The sequence below is a fragment of the Podarcis erhardii genome (genome assembly GCF_964252035.2).
Source record: "Podarcis erhardii genome assembly, chromosome: 1".
NCBI classification, from domain to species: Eukaryota; Metazoa; Chordata; class Lepidosauria; order Squamata; family Lacertidae; genus Podarcis; species Podarcis erhardii.
The window spans coordinates 45,644,528-45,666,109 of NC_138497.1; the positions used below are offsets into that span (position 1 = coordinate 45,644,528).

General features: G+C 41.3%; 1 protein-coding gene across 2 annotated transcripts in view; it reads right to left on the reverse strand.

Moving 5' to 3' along the window:
• The window catches only part of ZNF106 (zinc finger protein 106), a 43,351-nt gene that overhangs the window by 17,416 nt on the left and 4,353 nt on the right, over window positions 1-21,582 (reverse strand). For both annotated transcript variants that reach the window (XM_081857886.1, XM_081857887.1), the window contains exons 2-10: window positions 18,845-18,930; window positions 17,302-17,363; window positions 11,266-11,460; window positions 6,727-8,853; window positions 5,154-5,775; window positions 4,244-4,313; window positions 2,319-2,473; window positions 2,164-2,224; window positions 456-815 (exon numbers count right to left, since the gene is read on the reverse strand). In XM_081857886.1, coding sequence (XP_081714012.1) covers window positions 456-815; window positions 2,164-2,224; window positions 2,319-2,473; window positions 4,244-4,313; window positions 5,154-5,775; window positions 6,727-8,853; window positions 11,266-11,460; window positions 17,302-17,363; window positions 18,845-18,898 — 3,706 coding nt within the window. In that variant the 5' untranslated portion in view covers window positions 18,899-18,930. The remainder of the gene's footprint in view (window positions 1-455; window positions 816-2,163; window positions 2,225-2,318; window positions 2,474-4,243; window positions 4,314-5,153; window positions 5,776-6,726; window positions 8,854-11,265; window positions 11,461-17,301; window positions 17,364-18,844; window positions 18,931-21,582) is intronic.

Sequence of the window (21,582 nt, forward strand, 5' to 3'; positions counted from 1 at the left end):
TCTGTGAGAACTTGCAAGGTCTTGCTCTCTAACCTACACCTGCATCAGGGGTGAGGAACCTGCAGCCTCCCAGATGCTGTTGACTATCATCCCTGATCATTGGCCATGTGAGAGTGCCACAGTTCCCCATCCCTGAACCACTCTATAGGAAAGTTCCAAGGATGCAAGTAAGAAGCATACTTTGGAGATGAGAAGCCAATAGGCCTCTTGACAGACCACATGCTCAGAGTTTTGTGCACCACTGGCATGTCTCTGGGCTGACTGGGAATTCTGGGGCACAAGCATAGATAATAATAAATACTACTATGAGGGGGTATTGGTTTTGTTTGTTACTATGTTAGGTATTTTGTGTTTTTCCATTGCACACTGCCCTGTGATCCCTGGATGGAGGGCAGTATAGAAATTAAACAAACAATATTAATAGACAGAATTATCACCTGCAGAAGACAACATACCATTCTGAAACAGAGCCTCTCCCTGTGAAGAACATGGAAACCTCTGTTCAGGAATATTCATGCTCTCCTCTCTAGGCTTTGGAGATGCAGGTTCTTGCTTGATTTGAACAGATGAATCCGGGATTGTGATGGTTCCAATGCCACCAGTGGTTTGGAATGTAGGTGGGGTGCTTGCAAGGACAGGAGCTGCCAAAGGAACTGCAGGTATCTGGGCAGAGAGAGGTGAAGCAGATTCCAAAAGAGGAACAAGACCACCTGGATTAGCAATTAGATCCTGTGTTGGCTGAAGTTTGTTGTTTCTTTTTTCATTTGAGCCACTGGGTTGAAGTTGCTGCAGCTGTTCGGAAGGTTCATAGGTTTCTAAGGAGACAACATGGATGCATTTCACATTAAAATCTCTTAAGCAAACAAGGCTAAGAGGGACAAGCTCTGCCCTGAATCGCCCTAAATCCAAGTTCACATATAACAGTAATCCAGGTTTCATTTTAACCATGGTCTGCTCAACAAGCCACAAGTAGTCCTATAGATCAGTGTTTCCCAACCTTGGGCCTCCAGCTGTTTTTGAACTACAATTCCCATCATCGCTGACCACTGGTCTTGCTAGCTAGGGATGATGGGAGTTGTAGTCCAAAAACAGCTGGAGGCCCAAGGTTGGGAAACACTGCTATAGATAAACAAAAAAACCAACAACCTGTGGCTTGTTTCTTCAAAGCTTGGTTTGTTTTCCCACTGCTCTTGTCTTTGTAACTCAGTGGGCATATAGGATAAGGTGGCCCAATGAACTATGGTTAAGCATGACTGCAGAGTTCAGGCATAATGCCAAACCATAGCTGAAACAAGTCATGGTTTGTAATGCAATAATAAACAATGGCTTCATACAGTGGGCTGTTGACAGAAAAAATAGGGGCTGCTCTCCTAACCTCTTCACCGACTCTCGTGTTAACTGATACTCTATGATCAGTGAGCCGTCTTTTATTCCACTATTTATTTTCCTTGACTGTCAGTACCTCAGAGAATTCAGTTACAGATAGGTAGCCGTGTTGGTCTGCCATAGTCAAAACAAAACAAATTCCTTCCAGTAGCACCTTAAAGACCAACTAAGTCAGTTTTTGGTATCTGAAGAAGTGTGCATGCACACGAAAGCTCATACCAAGAACTGACTTAGTTGGTCTTTAAGGTGCTACTGGAAGGAATTTGTTTTGTTTTGTCAGAGAATTCAAAGCACTCAGGAACCTTACATACCCGTGTCTTGAGTAAATGCTACAGCAGGGACCTGAGGATCTCCAGAGGTTGTTTGACTACAACTCTCGTCATCCCTGACCATTGATCACACTGGCTGAGACTGATGGGATGTGTAATCCAACAACATCTGCAGAGCCACCCCTGCATTACAACATTCACCAAATCCTCTCTTCCTTTGTTTTTACTTTAACTACTATTTGGAGAGACTCGTTATGGCGGAGTTTTAGAATCTCTGTCTTGAACAATTCAAAGGAACCAAACTACAAGAGAAAATACGTTCTTATTATAGACACTTGGGACAGTTTCTGCTGCTATATTCCATGGACCCAGCTGCTCACAAGCCTCTCTGCCTAAACAGCCAAGAGGTGGTCTCAGATTATCATCATGGTTCTGCATTACTACTGGGCACCTGAGTAACTTTAATAAATATGGACTCCCAAAGCAATGCAAGGTCTGCTTCAAGTACCTTGCAATCCCTGCAGGATCTGAATTCTTTGGCTTCTCAAAGTGCCCATTTCCACCGATATCTAGGAGACAAGAGAGATTCAGTCAGGTCCATCAGAAGACATCCTTCTGAAATCTTCACAATTACAGCTGATGGCCTTTGAAACCTCAAAGTACCTGCTGTTTCAGTACAAGCAGTCGCTGGACTTCAATGTAAGCTGCCTGCAGAGCAGCTCGAGCTGGCACAAGGCTTCCATCCACACAGTGCAAGGACTTACTCAATTCTTCTTCCCTCAGAGAAATAGACAACAACTGGTCTACCTGCGAGCGCTCTGCAAGAGAAAGTAAGTTTCAAGATATGATACAGTCCTACTTTTAGGACATTCAGAAGGTATTTGGCAAATGTCAGCTTTCTGAGACGCAGTTCATTAGAGTAAGTTGCCACATTGCTTCCTAGTGAAAGCAGACTGGAAGAGATGAGGTAGCAAGCACAGTATTAAATTTGTACTTCTGTTTGATGAGCCTGGCATAGTCCACAAGTAACGGTCAGTCTTCCTTTATCAACCCAAGGAAGGCACCACTCATGGGAAACCTATGCAACAGAGTTTGGCCTCGAGAGAGGAGAACAAAAATAATCAGAATTTGTTTGGTGGGCCTCCTAAAACATTTATTTTATTTTACTTTATAATATTTTTATTAATTTTAACTGTAACAAACATCACATATAGATAAACATTAATAAGAAAAAGTTTAAAAAAGAAAGTATTAAAAACTTCATAATGCTGTTTATACATTCAATAAAATATCCAAAAGTGGGATTTCTCCAGTCTCCTGACTTTCCTCTACCCCCTCCCATGGTTCCGTTATTGCATGATTACTTTATGCATGTCCAAGTTATATTGTCCATCTAATTATATCCAATTCTTTCTTTTATCATAATAATGCAAATATTTCTTAGAATCCTGCTGATGTATCAACTTGTATTACAATGCTTTGATATACATATAATAAAAACTTCTCATTCGTTTTTAAATTTGTTATTATCCTGATTTCTGAGTTTCTCTGTTAATTTAGCCAGTTCCACATATTCCATTAACTTAATTTGCCAATCTTTTTTTTTTTGTGTGGGGATCCTTTCCTATTTCTAGCATTGGGCTATCAATACTCATGTGGCTGTCGTCGCATACATAAGAGATTTTGTTGTTATTATTATTATTATTATTATTATTATTATTATTATTATTAGTTACAGATAGGTAGCCGTGTTGGTCTGCCATGGTCAAAACAAAATAAAAAAATTCCTTCCAGTAGCACCTTAAAGACCAACTGAGTTAGTTCTAGGTATGAGCTTTCGTGTGCATGCACACTTCTTCAGATCTGAAGAAGTGTGCATGCACACGAAAGCTCATACCTATTATTATTAGGTATCTCCTTTCCTATAATTCCTAATAAAAAGGCTTCAGGCTTTTTAACCAAACTTATTTTAAACAGTTTTTTCAATTCATTATGTATCATTTCCCAAAAGTTTTTTATTACTTTTCATTCCCACCACATATGATAAAATGTACATTCTACTTCTTTACATTTCCAGCATTTTTTCCCTCTTGATTTGTACATTTGTGCTAATTTAACTGGTGTTAAATACCACCTATACATCATTTTCATTTAAGTTTCTTTTATCAATGTACAAGCTGTAAATTTCAAATCATTTTTCCCAAAAAATTCCCATTCTGACATTTGGATATTATCTCCCACATCCTTTGCCCAGTGTGGTGTAGTGGTTAAGAGCGGTGGACTCGTAATCTGGTGAACCGGGTTTGATTCCCCGCTCCTCCACATGCAGCTGCTGGGTGACCTTGGGCCAGTCACACTTCTTTGAAGTCTCTCAGCCCCACTCACCTCACAGAGTTTTTGTTGTGGGGGAGGAAGGGAAAGGAGATTGTTAGCCGCTTTGAGACTCCTTAAAGGGAGTGAAAGGCGGGATATCAAATCCAAACTCCTCCTCTTCTTCTTCTTTATCATTACACATTTGAGTGGCCTCCTAAAACATTTAGACTGGAAAAAAATAATGCAGTGCCAACTAATTTATCACTGTGACCCACCTTTTTTGCCTTTAATCTTTCTTCTTTTATTCTTTCTTTCTAGACTTGGAATTTCAGGAGAGGATCCCTCCTGCAAATTAAATATATATTTTAGTTAGCTAAACTAGCATATAACACAATTTGGTAGATATTCCAAGACACAAATTATGTACCAAGCCTATTGAGGCAGAAGTGTTTGAACACACAGGAGACATCATTGGTTGGATTCAACCTATAGGTTGGACTTTGGCTCCAGTGAAATCAAAGGGACAAGTTAGACACAATTTAAGTTAGGCCCCGCAGAACCTAAAGCGAAATAAACATACAGTATATTCCTGCATTGCAAGGGGCTGGACTAGATGACCCTTGGGGTACCTTTCAACTCCGTAAGATTCTATGATTTCCATTGAGGTGTCAGTTTTTGAATAGTAACCGAATTCCTGCACACAGTCCTCTTGATCACACATCCACTTAACAGGCATTAAGTGGACATATTCTAGCCTGTCATAATTGCTCAAGGAAGGTGTGAAGCCAATGAGGGGAGTTCTAGGGGCCAGATGAAGGCCGCATATGGCCCCTCAGTTTCTCATTTCTGCTATGGACCAAAGAAGCTGCCATGACCAATTGTAATCGGCGGAATCTAACAATGTAGTTCTGCGGGTTACGATTTGCATAATGAAACTTCACACGCCATCCCCAAATCTGCTCTGGAGGGTTCAGAAAACCCTAGAAAATATTTAGGGGACGTACAAGGAAGAGGAGAGGGAGGGGAAGTTCTATCACAGAGCCAGAAGTCCTTGGTGCTAGTGGAAATAAGGCATTTGATATAAGAGAGGATGTGTCCAGGTATTCTTACACTCAGGGCCGTTTTCAGATTCTGTCACAAGGTTTTCAATGCACAGTGGATTCCATGAGTATTTGGACCACTTACTCCGGTCGCTCTTCTTTTTTTGCCAATTCCCTGGCTGTCATTCTGCTCGTTGCCCGATGTGTAGCTGCTGTCGGTAGCGGCATCTAGAGTGCTGAATGCTGCGAGTGCTGAAGCCATACAGAACCTTTCCCCAGGACTCTCCAGCATGTCTTGAGCTTCAAGTGCCTGGGCCCTGTAGTCTGGGCTTCTTGGGCTTTGTCCTGCACTGAACACTGTGAGTCTGTTAACATTAGGGGGAGACTGTAGGCTGAGCCTCCTTCCCCTGGAATCAGCCCTGTCAGACATGTACGGCGAGGAAGGAAGAGAAGAAGACTCTTGTTTCACACCAGCCACAGCAACTGCAAGCATCTGGGAGCCGTATGTTACATCCTCAGTGTTGGCAACCGAGCTCATTTGTTCGTTTTCTTTGCTTGGGCCTTGACTGCTGAAAAAACTATAAACAGAGGTGGTCTTATCTACAGCCACACTACTTTCGGAGAGACTACGTTTCCTAACAGTCCCAGGGGAGCCTAGGGATATCCCTTCCCAGTGGAAACCTTCAAGGCTGGTCAGGTCACCTTCTTCATCCAACTCAAGTTCCTCTTGTTCATTCTGGATGAGAGGAACCATCTCAATGCCAAACCTTAAAAAACAATAGTGATCGTGAAACACTCAGTAGTGAAAGCTCTACCAAAAATAAAGGTTAACACAGAACTGCTAACAATTAAGTTTCATGTATGACTAGTTCTGCAATAGCAGTGATGCTGTGTTATTACCCAAAGATTTGAAATTCACAGTTGTCTTACCTTTTGGGCTACAGAGTTCCTGAAGATCCACCAATCAGGACAGCTCTTCAGGAAATCAGAAGCCAAAATAACACCTTCACATAGCAAGCAGCGACATAACAACAGGTCAGTGATATTTTCCCCAACATAGAAGGAAACTAGGAGGATACTGCAAAAGCAATTTACCTCTGGTAAACGTAATTGTGATGGCAAAATTACATTGACTGCCTACATTAAACCAGTGGATCACCTTTCACTGAGAAGGGTGGAAGTGGAAGAGATTTGATTAGTGTTCCACCAAAAATTTTAATTAAAAAAATTACATAGTTACAATACAAACTAACTAACATATCTGCAGCAGCTGCAGTTCCTCTTTAAAAGCTGGACATCTAGAACAACTGTAGCAAATCTGACTCACTGGGCTGAGAACGTTGCAGCTGTGCCTTGATCAGCTGTTTTAAAGGCAAAGATTGTATCTGTGAACCAAGATTTGGTGGCAGTTAACTGAAGGCAAATGGTGAGCTAGGCAGAGAGGAACCTATACTGTGGGAAATCTTGCATATAAATGTAAATAAAAATGTGAAACTGTTTCTTATTCTTACATCCCTTTTCCTAACCACATAATACCCCTTTAAAACAAACTGTTAAGTCCCTCATGCATCTTCTCAACCAAGAAATGTACAGGTTTATTTATTTGGTAAATGCATAGGCCACCCTAGGAGTTTTGCACCAAAGGGTGGCCTATACATTTGCTAAATGCATAGAACTTTGATTACAATACAGTTTCAAATCTGATTAAGACTACCAACCTGGGTAAACCTTTGCCAAGTTCTTGCTTCTTCTTTGTCACCTGCTGAATTACCTGCTCCCAGTTTACATTTCTTCGAGACACGCTAATAATCTGCCGCAAAGTAGGCTTGAGCCCTGATTCTTTCTCAGCTTCACTCTTCCGGTGGCCGCTGACATTGCGAATGCGCCTTGCACTGTTCAGGTTGGGCTCAGGTAGATGTGAGCCAGTTTTGCTCTTCAAGTTGGTGCGCCATGTTAGGTCTCTTTGGAGAGAAGCTGGAAAGCCAAGTTTACTCAGTTCAGGAAGAAGAGGGCCAGAGGGCTGCCCTCCTGCATCTTTCTGCAGCTCGTGATTAGAATGAACTGCATAGCTTTCCTCTTCTGGAGCATCATTTGATTTAGTCATGCTTCCGTCACCATCCTCTTCCAGGGATGCTTTCAAGTCTGTATCTAGGTCATCTTGAAAATTGGATAGAGAGAGAGAGCCCATTTGGAATTTGGTATATTTGTTATCAGTATTCTTCAACTCTAATAGATAGCCACCTTTTTTAGTTGCCGTATGGTCAGGTTCAGCAAGATCACAAGTTGAGAAAGCATTAGAGTGAGTACTTTTGGTTCCTGTTCCATCTCCAGAGTTCTCATCCTCCAATCCATCTATCTGGGGCTCATGCATCTTCAGAGACAATCCTGGACCTTCAGTACTCCATTTGTCATTCCCATCAGTCTGAGTATCTTTACAAGGTATCAAGCAAGAGTTTTGGAAAGACTGGCTATACTCAAGTTCTTCTTTGGCATTTTTTAATGCTTCGTCTAGATTTTCAGTGCTGCTACGCACATGTGTGGTGCCTTTTAAACTGTTATGGCCATTACATTCATTACTCAGCTTGGATCCAGAGGAGGAGGAATTGTTAGCATCTAAATTTAGTGCATTTAGTTGGCTCTGGCTCTCTCCGGAAGATGAGGATAACAAAAGCTGGACATGTTTCAAGAGATTCTTTGGGCTTCTTTTTTGAGAAGATGGCTTTATATCGGGAATAGCCAGAAGTGGGGACTTCAAAGATGGCATCCTGTTACCTTTGCCTTCAGCTTGGTCTGATTTTTTCTCACTGCTTAAGTCTACTGCCTTCCTACATGGTACAAGTTTGTTGGATGCCATTTTGTAATTGGGGGATGCTGAATAAGTCTCTTCCCATTTTTTCAGTTTGTAGTTATTGGTTTTAGGATCTGTGCATTTTGGAGACAATGGAGAGCATGACAGACGACCGGAATCTGCTTTCTCCGGAGTTGTAGCTACATTCTCATCACACAGTGGCTGCTGTTCTATCGTTTTTAGAGAGGGATATGGAGCCCAGCGATTTGTTTTTTCTCGGGAAGGGCTGTTGCTCTTTCCATTAACTTTGGAGGTCTTGCTCTCTGGTTGCTCAGAAACACCAAAGTTTAGTAACCCATCTGAAGGAAGCTGATCACTAGTGAAATCCAAAACACAATCCCTGTTGTCATTTTCATTAGCAAGGCCCATATAAGGCACCACAGAACTACTGTCCTGCCACTGCCATGCATATCTTTCTCTATTGTATTTATCCTGCGCACTTTTGCTTTTTAACCAGGAAGCATCCACACTATCTAACTGGGAACTATTGTTTGGAGCCCTGCTTCTTCCTAAATTCCATCCCCTTCCGTTTTGTCGACCAGGCTTCCAGTTTCCACCTGAATTTTTGGCTTGCCAGTAAGAAAATGCATTTTCTCCTTCGGAATTCCACTTGGAACTTCTTCCCCTGCCGCCATGGTGCCATCCTGGTATTCCTCCTCTGGCATTCTGATGCCAAGCACTTCCATTATTCCCATAGTTATGATAGCGATTTGGAGACACTCCAGTATTATTTTGATGCCACCCAGGTCGTCCTCTCTGCTTGCTCAGATGCCTGTTTGCATTCTTAGGATTTCTTGCAGGATGTGTGAATTGGCCTTGTCTGGGATTTAAGAAACCGTCACCTTCCCAGTTCCACTCCCTCTGCGATGGTCCACAATGATATCTTGATGATGAATCGTAAGTGTCTCGGTCTTGATAAGTTCTTTCATCTTGTCTTCTTTGTAATCTCCTGTCACTGTTTTCTGTTTCATGGTTCACACGGCACACTTCACCTGCCCTATAAAGATAGAAGTATTTTAATCTGGAGGCTAAATAACCTATATTTTCACTCATTTGCAGTAACAGTTAGTTTTCAAAAAAAATAATTAGGTCTAATCTAAAATATCTCTGAATTATAGACCTGCATTTTGCCCCTGGTTTGCTGACCAAAGGCAAGCAGAGGCTGGAGATTTGTACTGCCGAGTGAGGTAAGCCTGAGATAGCCTTTCAATTAGTCAACCGGCAGAAATGTCATATACAAATCATTCTCCACTGCTTCATCACATAAATACAGCATAATTATGTTACAGTCAGTCATTAAATGAAACAAGGATTAATTGCACACTGTCAACATGACAATGATGACAGTCCTATTGGTCACTCCCCCAGTCTCAGAGGATAGCTATGGAAGGCAGAAAGGATCTCTGGGAGAAAGGATGCTTCTGTGCTGTTGAAGAATGAAGAAAATATTTCTTCTCCCATTTGGCATTATTCATCAGGGAGAGAGATGCCATATACCATATCAGCTTCACCGTCCACCTACTACATGATAGTGAACTGAAATGTATATTGGAAGGATATAATGTTTTAAAATATTGTCTAAAAATAAGTTAAGAAAAGTAACCAGTCCTCCCGAAGATGCAAATTCAACATCTGTGCTGTATGTAGACAGCTACCTTACCTAGCTTCAGTGAAAGATTCTCTAGCTTCAGAAAAAAGATTCAGTTTATATGCATTATATATAACGGGATTTTCTAAGACCACGTATTACAATGGCAGGTTGCCCAAAGGGCAGGATTTAAATTTGCCAGCAAAATACATAAAAAGGCTTATCACACATTCCAAGGAAAAATGCTTGCTTTTTCACAGCTAGTGCAATATTCCCAGCAACATTAGGCCGAATTCCAGAACTACATTATCCTGTAAAAAAAATCAAGAGGGCTATTTTTCCTTTCTCACTGTAAGCCACTGGAGACATAAGGATAGGAAAATTTCACACTATGGCATCCATCTTCACAACCCCTGATCACGGGTATGCTTCAGGTTTCAAGTTCCAGATCCCTTTTTAACTCTGACAAGACTCAAATGCTCTAGTAGTTCCATAAATGGGCTTCAATTATTATTGAATCTGTAGATCATTGCAACTTCCAAGGAGAAAAGAAAGTCACAAGGACTGATAGATTTCCACCCACCCCCCATCACCTCTGCTCATGCTAGATCAAGAATACTTTCCTCCTCTGCCAAGTTCAATTCATTAGGAAGTTTCAAACATCCCCTACAAAGAATCTAAACAGAGGAATAGGAAAAAAATTGAACTTCTGCCAGCTAGAGAAATGTTCACTATGTTGAAAGTTATTAGAAGAAAGCTGATCAATGTGGCTCACTTACAACACAAAGAGTGTATCCTAAAGATAGATTTACTTGGATGCAAAGATTCTGCTGTGTGACTGGAATGGAATGGCTGAAATGGGATGGTGATGGTAGTTCACTGTTTTCTTCTCCACCACCAGCAACCCCCACCCTCAAAGTAAAGCAGGCTCTAGAGTTTTGACCACCCTCCAACAGATACTGGGGAAGGAAGCAGGAGGTAGAGGAATTGGTAACCACTATTACACCCCATGGGATGAGAAGTGTCCACAGATCCACCCCATGAAAGGCAAGAAAGGTGCAATAAAGGCAAAGTAGATTCACGTTATTTAAACCACACATAACAAAATGTATCATGGCACAAGCAATGAACACTACACAGCAGATTAAAACACAATTTGAAGTTATGCAGAAAAACCTAGAGAACAGAATTCTATCCATAAATTGGATAAAGGATTTCATTCAAACCCAAATGCATTTCTAGACAACAGAGAAGTAAAAATGGTTCCAGGTTCAGCTGACAGACAGAACAGTAAGGAACAAACCTATAAATAGTCTCGTTTCACAGTTCTATGTTCCCTATAATAGTTTTCACAATTAAATAATTTCTAATAAATACGATCATGCATATTTAACTATGAATCATAATGCATTCCCATTACACTGGATGCAAGTTAATTATGTATGGTCTAATAAAGTAGGCTACAAATGATATAGGCTCAGTTAGCAAAAGGTTTTCCAGTTTTGCCGGATGTAGCATTAGCAAAAACTTACAACAGATAAGTTTGCAAGAAGAGGCCCCGTATATTGATTTAAAGCCAGCGAAACCAAGTTTAACGGTCCATCCCAGAGTTATCTGCTCCGTTGGTCTACAAGTGGTCTTTGGGCAATGCTACAAAACTTGCATACTAAAAATAGTAACTTATGCAGCTCTTACAACTTTCCCAGCCATGGCCACAGACTGTACTAAAGGCACAGTACACTCTTGGCATCATTTCCCTATATTCAAAGAGTGCTGAAGAACTCCACATCGCAACTGCTAAGAAAACGTGAACACACTCACCGGTTCTGCTCATTTCTTTGTTTAATTAACTGGATGAGTTCCTTGTCAAAGTATTCTTCGTTAGTCTCTTCTTTCCCTTCTTCTCCATCGTGGGCTTCGATGTTGTCTTTGTGCAGCTGGCTGGAGATGTGCTTGGCATACGCCGACAAGCCCACCACTGTCACCCTGCACACCTGGCACTCATGATTGCTGTCCCTGGGGAAAGATGGAGAAGCTGGACATTCAATTTTTCCCACAGGCATGGCAAACGCTGCTGATCTTAACTCAGTTTCCTCTGAATCTGCAAGTGTCACATCAAACGTGCACAAGGTCTAGCAATCTGCATTGCAGCTTTTTGAAAACCCTGCAGGTTTAGAAGTTCTTCCTTTTGCGGTTGTAGTTAATTTCAATGATGTCTGGGTGGATTTCAGATTTCTTTCCAACAATCAAGAGGTAAAGGACTTGAGAATAATCAGAGTGTCAGCTGGGATTCTTCTTGGATTGTTGTACTCAAAACCTTGTCAGAGGAAACATAGCGGAGGAGGTGGCAGAGTGGAGGGCTTGCAGAGCTAGCAGAAGCTGCTCTGAAGCACCTCCATGGTGCCAGCTGCACTGGGGAAGCCCGGCGATAAGATTCTAGATTTAAGCTCTGTCTCAGCACTCCCCCAGTGAGCATCAGCAAAGAGGAGGGGAGACTACACCTCTACAGCCAATCCTAACGCAGTGAAACCTAAACTGGGACAGCTGGCACAGTGGCCTGGAATCCAAAGACTTTACAGCACAGCAAATGAAGGGAGTCGCCTGCTTGCTCTACTTTATTTGGTTCATTTATTTGGTTCATAAGCTAAATCCACTCTCTGCTCCGCAAGGATTATTGTGAAGATACAAAATTGTTTCAGTTGGAGGAAGCCAACAACTGTTTCAGACAAGTGTGTGAACTCTGATTTCATCTAAGTCTGCCAAGAAGGGGGGTGGAAATCTCACACACACACACACACACACACACACAATTTTGTTTCATGTTTTGGGTGAGGGGCAGAAAAAAATACATATTTGCAGTCCTTTGGGAAACTACATTCAAAATTTTTATTTTGCTATTCACCTTCACTATTTTCTCAAATGAACTATTTTTGGTTTTTTGTAACTATGATCTGCAACACTCATCCAAGAACTTCAGACTTCATTAGGTGCTGAAAGTTATACTTTCACATGTACATAATAGGTGATAGAAGGGGGAAATACAGTGGTGCCCCACAAGACGAACGCCTCGCAAGACGGAAAACCCGCTAGACGAAAGGGTTTTCCGTTTTGGAGGCGCTTCGCAAAACGAATTTCCCTATGGGCTTGCTTCGCAAGACGAAAATGTCTTGCGAGTTCCTGCGGGGTTTTTTCCCTCCCCCCCCCCCTTTTCCTAAGCCCTAAGCCGCTTATCAGCTGATCCGCTAAAAGCCGCTAAACCGCTAATAGCGCTAATCCGCTAAGCTGTCAATGGGCTTGCTTCGCAAGACGAAAAAACCGCTATACAAAGAGCCTCACGGAACAGATTAATTTCGTCTTGTGAGGCACCACTGTAGATCTTCATCAAGAGGTTGATGACATTTTGCAGACTATTAAGACTCAATGACCTCTCCTTCGGCTCACATAGGAATTCGGGGGGGGGGATTTGCATTTAGAACCTCCACTTTTGAAATTCTAAGACTCTTGAAACTTTGTTCAAGCCCCATGTGATTTGACCAGAAATAACCTCTCTTAGCCTACACTGTCCCAAATACTGACAACCCCCTCAAATTTTCTGCATCTCACCCTGGGAAACATTGTCCTTGCTCAGGCACACTTAAAAAACAACAACCAAAAATGTATGTTATATACTAAGGGAAAGGCAAACACAGTTTAGGCACAGTTTTGCTTTTTTTTAAAGCTTAGTGCTGTTATATATTACATATGTGAGTTTCTGCCTAGCTGTGAAGTCACATGGCTAAAATATTCATAACAAAGTGAGAGAACCCACACACCCTCGCCACACACACACCTCCTAGATCACAAGCATCTTCACTATGCTGTAAAGAATTCCTCCCAAAGGAAGTTGAGGCCTAGGAACTTTCTTCCACCTCTGCAGCTTTTTTAAAAATGTGAAAAACAAAACCCGGGGGGGGGGGAGAGGGAGAATATTTCACCCACTCACAAGATATTATATTAGACTAACAGCCTTTTTACACAGTTTATACTAAGAGAGACCAGCTGATTGTTAAACAAAGTGTTAGGCCTCTTTAAAAGGCTTTCAAATAAATGAGCTGTGTACTTTCCACCAACTCCTATTTAAGTGCAAAGGCTAGGAACTAAAGAATTGTACAGCTATTGAAAGCTCATGGGAGCTTTGGACTGAACATGTGTTGGTAACCTCACAGTTGGATTACTGCAATGTGAGGCTACCCTTTGGATTGATTCAGAGGTTGCAGCTGGTACAGAATGCAGTGGCTAAGCTGCTTCTTGGGGTGGGGTGTGGGACTACCAGAAGCATATAACAACTTGCTTGCAGCCTTTACACTGGCTGCCCATTTGCTACCAGGCCAAGTTCAAGGTGCTGGACAGGTCACCGTATGCCTTATACATCCAGTAGATTGCTGTGGTCTACTGGAAAGTATTTCCTGCAAGAGCCAAAGATTTCAGAAACCAACTCTACAGTAACTCAGAGGAGGGCTTTTAATATGGCTGCCTCTGTTCTGTGTAACAGCATTCCTGTTGAAATATGACTAACACCATCTATCCGCACTTTCCAGAAACAGTTATAGGACAGCTGCATTGTAGGGGGTTGGACGAGATGATCCTCAGGGACCTTTCCAATTCTACAATCTATGATTCTATGGTTTTTAGTCCAGCAGGTTATTGTAGCTGGATAGGGTTTTAGTATTGTTTTAAATGTGTTTATTGTTTTGTGTTTTTAACTGTTTTCAACTGTTTTACATGTAAATTGCCTTGAGATGGTGGTTTAATATTATTATTATAACAACAACAACAACAACAACAGTAGCCATTTTTCTATAGTGCCCCCTCAAACCAAAGCTGAGGTGAATGAGAGAGACCATTTTAGTGGTGGGTCTGCCCACCACTTTGGAATGCCCACATTGTTATTCTTTCACCATCAGGATAAGCCTTTTTGTGTTCTTCCTAGCATTTTAAGATCATATTTTAAGTCCCTATGGTATGTCCGCTCATTGGTTGGTTCTAGTGCCTGTAAACGGCACTGTAGTTTGACAGCAAACCCAAAGGCGCACTCCTCCGTTGTCGCCCAAGACAGATGGATTTTTAAGATTTATTGTGGATAATGGTTGTGCTTTGAAGTGATTTGTATAACGTGAAGAGAACATGTTTATGAGGTGTTAATTAAGTACAGTCGTACCTCGGGTTAAGAACTTAATTTGTTCCGGAGGTCTGTTCTTAACCTAAAACTGTTCTTAACCTGAGTTAATGGGGCCTTAACTTTAGCTAATGGGGCCTCACGCTGCCACCGCTGCACAATTTCTGTTCTCATCCTGAAGCAAAGTTCTTAACCCGAGGTACTGTTTCTGGGTTAGCAGAGTCTGTAACCTGAAGCATCTGTAACCTGAAGTGTCTGTAACCTGAGGTACCACTGTATACATAAATCAATAAATAAAATATTTGCCTCAACACACACACACCCCGCCCCACACAGTGTATCTTAGTATAGCACAGTTCGCTCCCTGGATACCACTACTTGCCCTCTCACTGTCTATACAACAGGAGTGTTCCCTGCTCTCATGGATGTCACATAGATAGCAAAAATAACTTTGTGTGGAATGAGTTGCCTCTGGATTTAGACTAGGATACCTCTAAACAAGGGAAAAGCCAGTCCCTGTGGTGAAGTTTTCGTATGCATGTTAAAAAGCAAACCCAATCCAACACACCAGACAGGCATGAGCACCGCACCACTGAAATAAATGATACACATTCATATCTGCCCTAATGTGAATGTTAACCAATCAAAGACACACACAGGAGAATTATAAATATAAAAACCAATAGAACCTTGCTTAAACCTTCAGTGTGAACCACATTTGGTATCAGAACTTATAGAAATGTTAACAGTTGTAAAAAGAAAAAAAAAGGTTGGTTCCTAATGGGATATTTTAGGAAGTTATTTAAAATTATTGTTCTAAAAATTAGCTAGAATAAGCAAAGCTCGAGTTACACTGCTCAAGTTAATGCTGATGACAGTCTGGTATCAGAGCAACCATCTCTCAGCTGTTCTGCAATAGAACAGATGGGGTCTCATTGCCAAGAACAAGGTCAGCCCCCTGTAAGGCTTGATTCGAAGAATGAACAAAATGCATCTTACTCTAAAGCATTTCTAAAAGCTGAGTAAAGATAAATTCTTCCTTGGACAGCCACTCCAACACTTTACTCACTTTGCTCCACCTCTGAAAATTATGCACGCATGTGCACATGCACATAACACCCCCCTCCCTCCACATACATTGACTGAACTTTGAAATACCAAAAGGCTATGTTCAATTGCTGGTCTCCCCATAGTGGCTAGCTAGGAAGTTCACAAGTGGGTCATGATGGAGGCCAGCCATGCTTGATGACCAGAAGCGTATCACCTCTAAACATGCTTCAGTTGTGACCCAACAGCCAGGCATTTTTCTAATCTATTTCTAAGCCATCCCTAGCAACATGAAAAAGCAAAAAGGCATAGCAGAGGATGGTTTTGATCCACTGCCATTTGTGCTATGGGACCAGCATCCATCCATTGTGCTCTTTGGCTAAGTCCACTGCAGAGATGGTAACCAAACCCAGACTTTCTGTAACAAAGCCAATATTTTTATCCACTAACCCACAATTCACTTGAAAATAAGAATGCCAACACTCGCCACAGGCCCTGAGCTCAATTTCACCTTTTTTTTTTAATGGGCATCTTCTAACACCTGCACATTACTTTGAGACCCTGTATCTTTCTGTAAAATAAAAGTATCTATTCATCTGAAGTCAATGAGCTCAAGCTGCATGTAACTAGATGCACAAATTGTATTTAACCAATTCTTTTACAGTGGTAACCTCGGGTTACAAACACCTCGGGTTACAAACACTGCTAACCTGGAAGTAGTACCTCAGGTTAAGAACTTTACCTCAGGATGAGAACAGAAATCGCACGGCGGCAGCGGGAGGCCCCATTAGCTAAAGTGGTGCTTCAGGTTAAGAACAGTATCAGGTTAAGAACAGACCTCCAGAACAAATTTAAGTTCTTAATCAGAGGTACCACTGTAATTGTTAAAAAACACCCCTAGCCCTCAGGCCAGAATCTGAAGTAACGACAAAAGTCTGCCTAAGAAGCTGAGCATAAACGTCATCAACAACAACCCCTGGCCCAGTCACCAAATCATAATCAATCACTGTTGATTTGAACTTAAAAGAGTAGGAGAGATGTCCTCGAAGTTGTAATGTCAGTGCAATGACTTTGGGTTGTGGAACTTCCCCTTCTTCTCCACTCTCCATGTGCTCCCGGGGTTCTTTCAACCCTATGGAGCAGATCTGAGGAGCGGGGGGAGACACATGGGGACAGCAGAGAGAAGGGAAGTCCCACTGTGCAAAGACAAATCCTTGCCCTAACAGAACTACTTTAATGGACATTGCCCTGTGAGCTTAACAAGCTGAAAACCCTAGAAAATACTTTAAAATCATCCTTGTAAAGAAGTTCGCGTAAATCGCTAGCCAGTAAACATTTTAGTAGCCTGCGGAGGGCTGGCAGAGGAGACACAGAGAACCCCTGTTCCTCCTACAGCAGCCCACTCTACTCCTGTGCTTTCCTTCTCTGGCAGCCAGTTCAGCTGCTGTGCTGAGCGCTGAGGATGGACAGAGCATTCACTTGCATGCATGGAGTTCCTCGTCACCTATGGCTACCAGGCTAATGCTTCAATACAAGGCGTGGTACCAATATCATTATAGTTAAAGTGACTGCATTCCACACAAGATAGAAGGGTTGTGTTCCAAAGCCCTTCATCAGGTTTCAGCAGGACATAGCTGATACTGTTATATGCATACCTCCCTTTCAGATTTTCAAGTTCCCTGTGGTGAAGCATACTTCTCATGTGCTCATCCATCTCCTAAAAGCAGAAAAAGTGTTAAAGTATAAATAGCCAGAAAGCAGAGCATAATTAAGTACTCCTCATCCATCTATCAATTTCCTCCTATTAAATTTTGTCAGTTTGTTTGATGGCTTATCCCACTATCCACTGTTTTTTACTGGCGTTAGAATGCGAAATCACCTTTGCGGAAAAGGTGGCACTAAACAGAGGAGAAACAAAGTTTTATAATATAGAAATGAAGATGGGATATCTGCTTTTATACTGTTCATAGAGCACATTATACATGTTCTGTTCTACAAATATATAATATTCTCTCTCTGTCTCTTAGGATTCAATTATTTGATTAGGCAACTATTGCACACACTCTTTTGGGTCTTGTGTATGGATCTGAAAAGGCTTGCACATTTCCAGCCATTTTTTCTCATTAGTTTCCTTTGTATAATAATATCTAGGTCTTTTACATGCTCTTCTTCCCTCCCAATTATATACCTTCCCTCCCCGGTTATATGTGTGATTATATTTGGCCTCCATTTCTTAAATGTGTACTATCCATTGGAAGATTTATGAGCGATCACAAAGCACACAGTGTTAAGGATAACTGGGCAATACTTAAGTATTTTGGCTCAACAATGTTAAAATGTGTATTGTGCTAGTCTAATTTGTTTCTGGGAATTCATCCTGTAGTTTAGTGTGTACTCTGGGCAGAAAGTGAGGCTAGTCTCTGTAGCAGAGCTCTGAGAAATCCGACTCTCTGCTCATGGAGACGTGTCAGTTCTAATAGAAGAGAAAATAGTTATTAAGAGACCTCTCCCACCCACCCCTTCTCCTCCTCAAAAATTCCTCGGTGGTTGAGGACTTGACCTGACCTATACAAATGCATTTCGTCTTATTCTATTTTTGCTCTGAGAGCTCTGCCTGATTAACTTCTTCTAAGGTCCAATTCTTACTTTACATTTTGTACCCAAGCAAACATTACATGTGCACCTCACCAGGTATGAAGGGTTTTTGGGGGGGGGGCACCCAGCTGATTTTTTTATTGTTCACCCACATACGTGGGTCCACAGGGAATCATATATTTAATTCCCCACAGAGGGGCCCTTTTGTAAATTCCAGTGCCATCATCTGAAGCATGGTCGGTGGAAACATGAAAAGGGGCTTTCTCTGAGCACCACACAGGATGCAGAACACATTGCCACAGAAGAGCCACTTAACCCCTTCTCTGTTGTTACTCTGCTCTCAGCTTAAGAGCTTTTTAGGCCCTTTTCCACTTTAACTTTTTGTTTCTCCTGGAGTAAAGCTATGGTGCTTGCTGTTGTTTCTTAACACTGTGAGCTTAGTATTTATTATTATCATTATTAATATGCAGTGGTTTTAATGTAATGAAAGCCACCCTGAACAACTGTGGAAATACCTCTGGAAAATTAAGATATGCATCTTAAATCAACATAGCCTCTTTCAGAAAACTACATTTTATTGGGATAGTTGACATTTCAGTTTACCTTTTTTGAGCTGTATATGATGTGACACAATATACATTTTCTTTCTCGGACCATAATGAACACTTTGAAAATGTCTTATCCGACCCCTACAAACAGGGAAAAAATAAACCGTATTCAGTAACACTTCAACAGTTTCCTAGTTTTTATAAAAAAACAAGTGCGACATTAAAACAACCAAGCACACCATTTTATTTTCATTCTGTCATTCACATCTTCAGTTTAGCTATAGTTCTTTTTCATACCAACCTAACTGCTATCTCTCTTTGATCAAGTACTAAGGTAATGTTTCTGAGCACCAATGGTGGCCATTTAATCTTGGACTGGAAGATGGATACATTGAAGAACTGAAATATGTTGGATAAAATTCAAATTTTACTTGCACAAATGGTTCAATTTAATGACATTATTGTCATGAAAGGATAGTTCTTTTGTAAAAACTACATTTTTATTAATCATTTTTCTTGCTATTTCAGATGAAAATCAAATCAAAGTTTTGATAAATTCAAGATAAAACCGGGAGCATGTCTTGACCACTACAGAAAATGATTGAATTTTAAAGATTAAGCAGCATATGATGAATAAAATAGCAAATGCTGTATAGCAATGCCATCACACAGCACATCAGTTTTTGTTCACATCCTAAACAGTCAGGTTAAAGTAGATATATGCAAATATGTCTTCTACACTGTTTATTTAACTACGCTAGATATTCATACTAACAGATATATCAGAAATATGTATAACTGCTTTGAGTAGTATATAACGGTAGATATTTCTTTACAATTGAGTGGTATATAGCTTAAATAAATAAATAAATAAATAAATAAATAAGGCATTTCAGGAAGCAGTAATGCAAGTCCAGTATTTTTCGGGGGGGAGGGGGTTCTCCTTCCTGGAATAAACTGTCTGAAGGTGAACTGTCACATGGTGAATGCACAGGGCTTTGCAAACTAGGATGCAGCTGGTGAAACGTAAAAGCAATAGCTATGAGCCCCACTTTCTATGTCGGTTTTGGGCTCTTATTGGGGCATCTTAGGTTAATTGCCAGCCGCTACCGCTAATACAGGAATAACACTGCACTAACATACAAGTTTATTTTAAGAACTACTGAGATAATAGGCGGGATGTGATAACAATAAATACTTAATAGTATTCTGCTTAACGAGTATTAAACAGGAAGTCACACTGGGCTAAACACAAGCTCTAGGGCTTGTGTTGCCTTCTCCTAACTGAAACAGACAATCCTACTATAGTAATATTATAGTATATTGAGAATACCAGACAACATGCGCAGATAGATTACAGGACATGACTGCAAAAAAGTATTTTTCGAGAAACATAGGTCGAGGGTCAATATTTAAAACACCCTTAATACAGGACGCAAACTGCTGCATAACAGCTACTATGTTAAGAGACTGCAGAATCTGCCATTATCAGAATGCATGCTTTCATCTTTCTTGTACCATTTGTACACACTGACTACCAGTTACATGCAGGAACTGCTGAAGGTTTTAACTCACAGGAAGTAATGTTTCTGAAGTACAAAGCACAGTTGTAAGTAACTGAGGAAGAGCTCTTATGTAGACAGAGTCATCAACAAACTACCCGGTAAAATTCTGTCAGGTACAGACATTTAAGGTTTTGTGTGTTTGTGTTACGCTGGAAAATGTCTCCCACTCCAAGCAGAAAACTTTAAAGCATCTATTCCGGGGGGGGGGGGGGCAGCCCAACCCTCAATAGCTGCGGCATAACTTTCATGACTCTAAGATGAAAAGAATGCCGTTCAAGATCACTACAGTCAAGCGGCAAAATTATAAACATCCCTTTAAACTTCTGAAGCTTACTTTAATGTGAAAAGGAACTTGCGAGTATTCTTAAAAGCAGGAGGTGCTAATCCTTATACGGAATATTGTGGATTTCCTTGTCGGCTATAACCTGCTCTCTGTGCCTAATATTCTATGTGAGCATTGCTTTGTAGTTGATGAATTAATGCTCACTGTATGTTTAGCATATTGCTTAAAATTGGCTCAGTGTTTCTGGAATTTGTTGGGCAGAAGGGAAGCCAAATACTTAATAGGCACAGCAAGGTCACTAGAGTAGGCCCGCCTTTTAGAATCAGTTAGCACAGTCCGTTAAAGTGACTTTTACCAAGCGGATCTAAAATTACACCTGCTTTGGTGAATTAGAGTATCAGAGTAATTATACGTGATCACAAGAGGAGTTTAAAAGGATTCCCGTCAGCTGCCCAATCAACTGCAGCCACTTATGAGAGAAGGCTAAAAATACTGGCAGAGGTCAGCTGCTATTGGCTGTCACTATGGGAGGCAAGGGCAAGCTTCTTTCTGCAAAGGGACCGCTCAGACTGCACTCAAAGAGGCAACAGGTTCTGGTCTAGAATCAAGTTCTCAAGGGCTCTTTCATGTCATCCAGGGAAGGTCACAGGAGGAATAAAATGCCTGTGAAGAAAAGAGGGGTACAGCAGGGCCCTCCTTGTTCTACTTGTGAGCCAGGTGACCTCACACATCCATTTACCTGGCAGGTGTGACACTCCTGCTTGGATACAGCAGGCAAAGCAAGGAAACACACCCGCTTCGATACAGCAGGCAAAGCAAGGAAACTAAGGACCATTTGGGCAATGGGAGCAGCACAGGGAGTGAGGATAGGCTAGTTCAAAAGAGGAACAAGGAATCTATGTAAAGAGGTGGCAGAACCCCAAGGCGCAGGCTTTCCTCCAATGA